The 6,098-nt window shown below is 42.9% G+C and overlaps 1 protein-coding gene across 4 annotated transcripts in view; it reads right to left on the bottom strand.

The window, feature by feature from the left end:
• MIA3 (MIA SH3 domain ER export factor 3) overlaps positions 1 to 756 on the bottom strand; it is a 48,572-nt gene extending 47,816 nt beyond the window's left edge. For 3 of the 4 annotated variants that reach the window (XM_061625137.1, XM_061625138.1, XM_061625136.1), the window contains exon 1: positions 64 to 642. In XM_061625137.1, the coding sequence (XP_061481121.1) occupies positions 64 to 217 (154 nt within the window). In that variant the 5' untranslated portion in view covers positions 218 to 642. The other variant, XM_061625139.1, reaches the window with a different exon arrangement.
• Between the last annotated feature and the right edge of the window lie 5,342 nt (positions 757 to 6,098).

The raw sequence follows: 6,098 nt of genomic DNA on the forward strand, positions 1-6,098 counted from the left end.
AGGCAGTCGCAGGGACCCAGCGGATGCCTGGCCGGCCGGCCGGCCTCTCTCTCCGCGACTTACTGCTGCATTCGGGGTCGGCGCATCGCTTGGATTCGGCAAAACGGCGGTCCAGGGCCTGGCCGGCTTGACAGGAAGGTGGCATGGCGCAAAGGAGGAGCGGGAACAGGGCGAAGAGCGGCCGCACGAGTGGGAGACGACGTCGCGCCGCAGCCATGTTTGGTTAGCAAGACTGCTGGGCTGGCTCCGAAAAGAGGGAAGGGGGGGTCAGAGGTAGACACGTCAGCAGAGCCGGGCTGGAGAAGGATATGGAAAGGAGGAGGAGACTCGCCCGCTGCCCCGATGGAGCTGCAGGAGGCGGAGGAGGGGATGGAGGAAGGAATACCACACGCTGGATGGTGGTGGCCACAAGGAGGAGGAGGAAGAGTAGGCGCGAGCCCATTTCTGAGGCAAAAACGCGTCAGACCCGCGCTATCCTCGCCTTTCCTTCCATCCCCGAATAGTTCCTCCTCCCCCCCCCGTTTTCAGTTGGTGATGCACACTCCCAATTTTATCCAGCAGGCCCCCTTCTTGTCTTCAACAGTCGCTTCGCAGTCAGAGAAAACCAATATATACTTCCGCACACGCTCCTGTCACTGGGAGGGGGGAACTTCACCTATTGTTTCTCAAGCAGCTGCTGCAGCCCTCTTTATGCTTCGACTCCTATCCCCCTCGCCGCTCCGTATATTTATTAGAGCGAGGGTGGGAAAGGGGTGGCCTTCCAGATGTTGTCCGGCTCCATTTCCCATCAGCCCTAACCTACATGGTTTAATGGCGAGGCATGGTGGGAGCTGTAGTCCGACAACATCTGGAGGTGGGTTTCCCACCGCTGTACTAGGGAGTAAGTCCCCTTTTCCAGATAACTCATTGGGATTTATTTACTCCGCCAGTAAGGGTCATTAGGATTGCAGCTTTAAAGGCACAGGAGCGCTGCTGGAAAATTTAAAATAGAAGGGGGCTTCGGAGATGGCAATAATCTCAGGCTCAAGGGAGATGATAGAGTCCTGACGTGGTAGAGGTGGTGTCATTTCAGACTGAAGGTGGGGGAATCACATTTCACGTAATTCTTCTCAATTAAAAAAGCTAAAAAACTCCCTGCAAGTAGAAATCTTCCATAACAGGGAGCATAATAGTCTAGAATAACAATCTTTCCTCCTGGTGTGGTAGTTGTTTTATTTGCATTTTTTTATAGGGGAGCATTCAAAAATGTTCTCCAGAGTCTGAAGTGGTACAGTCTATTCTACCATCTTCTGTTGAAAATGTAAACCATGCCTCTGTTTTCTGGATGGCTTCCTTGTGCATTTCATAGACAAATTACCCAGGGTCATTTAATTAATGGTGGGAAATTCAGAGGAGGTGAAAAGAAGTACTTCTTCACACAGTTCACTGCAATAAAATGTGATGATGGCTGCCAACTCAGATGGCTTTAAAAGGAGATTAGACATATTCATGAAGGATAAGGTTATCAATGACCTCTAGTCATGATGGCTATACGCCACGTCCAGGAGCAGAGGCAGCATGTCTTTACTAGTCACTGGGAAATATGACCAGGAGAGTATTATTGTGCTCATGTCTTGCCTTTGGGTTTCCCATAGGCATCTAGATGGCCACTGTGGCAAACAGGATGCTGGACAAGATACAGACCATTGAATTGGTGCAGCAGAACTCTGCTTATGTTCTTATGATTTATGTTACCTTTTATCTGTTTTTATCTATTACTATTTTTTAATAATACTCAGAACTTGTATGACCTTGTTCAGCCTCACCTTCTCTCTGTTGCTATTATTCCAATGCTTACCATGCATGGATTTGGCTGAACTGTGTGCAGCATCCAATCCCAGTGCCAGCCATCTCTGGGGATGTGTATATAACTGGACCAGTACACATGGTAAAGAGCTTTTAAATGTTTCACCCAGTTTTCAGAGGTCTGCTATGCCACCTTTTCTTGGCTAAGGTATAGATAAAGCTTGAAGACTTTTTTCTATGTTTTCAGTTTGGTTGCATTAAGAATATTGCTGGTTTATATATTTGTTTTGCATTTGCTCTTAATTTACATATGTTGCTACAGCTGACTGGTTCAATGTGAAACAAATTACAATGAGTGCTATACAGGAAAATGTGTGTTCAGCCAGGATTCTGACAAAAGGAAGCCAAAGTTTGTTAGACCTTAAGTTGTATTCTAACACAGGAAGGAGCATAGCTGAACAGACTAATGATTGTGATGCAAATGCTTCCATCTCTGCAAATTTGGCAGTGTGCAGAAGTGGCCTTTTAAGATTATTAAAATATGTAAAGCACACAGAGTCCCTTCTATCAAGCACACAAAGAATAAGAATAATGAACTAGATGGACTAATGGTGTGACTGCATAAGTAGCAGTTTGCCGTGCTCTTCCAGTTATTGCTACTTGCATATCTGAAATTGCTAACAGTAATCTTTGTTATTAATTACATCAGAAGTGAAGTCACCATTCTTATCATATACTCAAAATTTTTGATTTTTGTTCAGTTCTATTCTCTTGTGTACTATCTCACAATGAGCACTATGAATCTGGCCAAATAATCAATGTCTATTATGTGGCTGCTGGAAAGCAGAAAAGATCTGCTTTTTTTCTTCATCCAACAAGAGGAATTAAAAAAGTATGTTAACATGGAAGACTTTAAAAGACTTGTAGCAACCCCCAAATTTTCACTTCTAAATGTGAAAGTAGCTTTTGTTGTATTTGGCTGACTTCCAAGAAACATGTTTATGACTAGGTTCTACAACCTTAATCAGTTTGAGATGTAGGACCTGATCACTTGTTACCTGCCCTGGTAAGTGGAACAGGAACATGCAAATAATAGTTCTCACCCTTGGTACAATCCCAGTAGTTAAGTAAAAAAATAACAAGCCTTAGAGAAACCCATTTAAATGAAATGGATGACATGACCAGAGCTTTAATGAGCAGTTTCCCCATCCTTAATGTCAAAGAGATTATAAAACCTGGATTTGTTCAACCTAAACAGGTGCAAAGGATCCAGACTCCTTTGAATCCAGACCTCACATGCTTGACCCCATTCTCTTCTCTCCTCTTCCAACTCCAGTTGCCTAACTTATGTACAATATGATGTACAAGTTCTTCCAAGATCAGCTTCTGAGATTCTAAATTCCTCTTCCCCCTTTTGAAGTTAATCTATGAGGTATGCTGTCTTCTGTCATAAGGATGCATTGGTGGGTTCCCCACTGTAACGGCTTCCGCCATTGTTTCCTCAAGTGAGAATGCTTCCAAATGGGAATTTATTGTGGAATCAATGCTGCTCATGCATGCGATTTTTTTCAGCATTCACATGATGATGTTGTCATGAAAGTACCAGTAGATTTAATATAGTTATAGAAAAAATAAGGAGTGAATATTGAATTGAATATATAAAACATAGCTGCTAGACCTATTTTCAATCCTTATGTCTGTCATGATTCCCTACTGAGTACTGTGATTCAAACCAGGAGTGGGTGGCACTTGAGGAAGAGGACTGGTGTGTGTGTGTGTGTGCGTGTGTGTGTGTGCGTGTGTGTGTGCATGTGCGCGTGCGCGAGCGCGTGTGCGAGTGCGTGTGCGAGTGTGAGTGCGAGAGAGAGTGAGAGAGAGAGTGTGTGTGAGAGAGAGAGAGTGTGTGTGTGAGAGAGTGTCTGTGTGAGAGAGAGTGTGTGTGTGTGTGTGAGAGAGAGAGTGTGTGTGTGTGTGAGAGAGAGAGAGTGTGTGTGTGAGAGAGAGAGTGTGTGTGTGAGAGAGAGAGAGTGTGTGTGTGAGAGAGAGAGAGTGTGTGTGTGAGAGAGAGAGAGTGTGTGTGTGAGAGAGAGAGAGTGTGTGTGTGAGAGAGAGAGTGTGTGTGTGAGAGAGAGAGAGTGTGTGTGTGAGAGAGAGAGTGTGTGTGTGTGAGAGAGAGTGTGTGTGAGAGAGAGAGAGAGTGTGTGTGAGAGAGAGTGTGAGAGTGTGTGAGAGAGAGTGTGAGAGTGTGAGAGACTGAGAGAGAGTGAGAGTGAGAGAGAGAGTGAGAGTGAGAGAGTGAGAGTGAGAGTGGAACAGAAGTCTTTTGACACCATCACCACCAGAGACTGGAGGAGGTACCAGAGGAGCAGTCTTCTGTGGAATGGGAGGACTGTGAGGGGGAGGTGGGTCTGGCAGTATTTTTCAGGGAGAGGTGGCACATCAAGAGAAGAAGAGACTTGTCTCCCTGGGCAGAGTATCCACCTTAAGGACAGGAATTCCTGCAATGACAGACATTCTTGGGAGTAAATGGGTATTCTCTGTCTCTGCTTAAAGGCTTGGGGGTAGGTAAGGAAATTTGTTGGAACTTCACAGCCCTCATGTCTTGAAACCCTTGTTACTTATCTTGGACACCTGAACCTTGGTCCTGAATCAGACTTATTGATGGTTTTCCTGGACTATATTCTGCTCTTTCCACAAAACTGAGTTTGTTTAGCTGCTATAATAAAGGTTCACTTCTTTACTTACCCTGTTGTCATTTTTTGGGAGGGAGCCAGGACAATATCTAAACTAGTATTTATTTATTTAAATAACTTGAATATATAAGGTGGCCCAAAGGACAACTGAAACAACAAATGTTTTTCCTTATCTGCAGTAAACAGAGAAGGAGGCTGTTAATCTGTAGGAACAGAATTCAATTAATATTAGGGCTCCTATTTAAATGGTTGTGTTGCTTGATGGCAGCAGAGAGGCCATCTGGGCAGTCACATCGCCTTTGGACATTTGATGTGTGGCAGCCTGGGAGAAGGAGTACTTGTTGGCAGTCCCTAAGCTGTGGAATCCCCTCTCCACAGAGGTGCCTCTGTCACTTTGATTGTATAGTTTTCATATATGCTGAAGATGCACTTTACCCTGGCCTTTGACACCATCCCACCCTATTCTTCTGATTGCAAATTGTTTTAACTGATTTTAATATTGTATTTTTACCTTATGGTGAAGAGCAGGTAAGAAATAAAAATAATAATAATACCCCAAAAGATGGAATCTGGAGCACAGACTCATCCATACACCTTACGCTTGCTTATTGGAGCCATCAATGGCTGCCCCAACATTGGCTGCCACTTGTTGCACTAAGTTTTGCAGCCAATGACATGTGGAGGATTACCTTGGAGACTGTCATCACAGTATATAATTACAATGGGACTTTTTTATTCTTAATATGGATATCTTGCACAAGACATATTTATCACAATTTCAGTATTTGTTTCTGTGGTTACAAGGGCCTTCAATGCATCCTTAATTCTTTTGGATATTGCTACCCATCCCCATCCCAGTCAAATGAAACAGCAGATTGATTTAGCTAAATATCATTCTTACACAAGATCTCACTATTCATTTTTTTAAAACCACCAATTGGGATGAATATTGCTCCCCTACTTTCCAAAAAAAGCACAAGACTCCATTTTGCCTATTGTGAAACATGATAACAAAGGGCTTATAATATTTACTCTTGTGCACTTCCAGTGGTTTTTTGTTGTTGTTGAAGTGCATGCACATAGGTACAGAAATATCTGCATGCATAACCAGAACAGAAAAGGGTAGTAGAGTGGGGAAGGAGTGACTGAGGGGAGGGATAAAAACACAGTACAGATCCATTCCATCAATCTTGGCCCACTAGTGTGGATAGCAAACAACTGAATGGCAACAAAGTTGGCTCACACAATGCTAGATCCCACCCACTGTATATCAGGACTTAGTTCCATCACTTACTACTTTCCTGTTGACCACTATAAAGAGTGCTTTTGTTTTATAGGTATCTTTGGTAGAATTTGTTAGATAGAATTGGTAGAATTCATTTCTGTAAGTATAAGTCTTTGATTTATTCAGTCTATATATGATTTGCGGGCTTTATCCTGCTTAGATATTCTGTAAAAATATTTAATATCAGAGAAAAACAGGAATAAAGCTAACAGAACAAATAATAGTCAAAATAAAGGAAGTCAATCTCCATCAAATCACAAATAACTTCAGTCATTAACTTTTGAATACTATTTTTATTCATATTTTTCACAGAAAAAACAAACATACAAAGTTCA

Source organism: Rhineura floridana, chromosome 4 (assembly GCF_030035675.1).
Source record: "Rhineura floridana isolate rRhiFlo1 chromosome 4, rRhiFlo1.hap2, whole genome shotgun sequence".
Classification (NCBI taxonomy): Eukaryota; Metazoa; Chordata; class Lepidosauria; order Squamata; family Rhineuridae; genus Rhineura; species Rhineura floridana.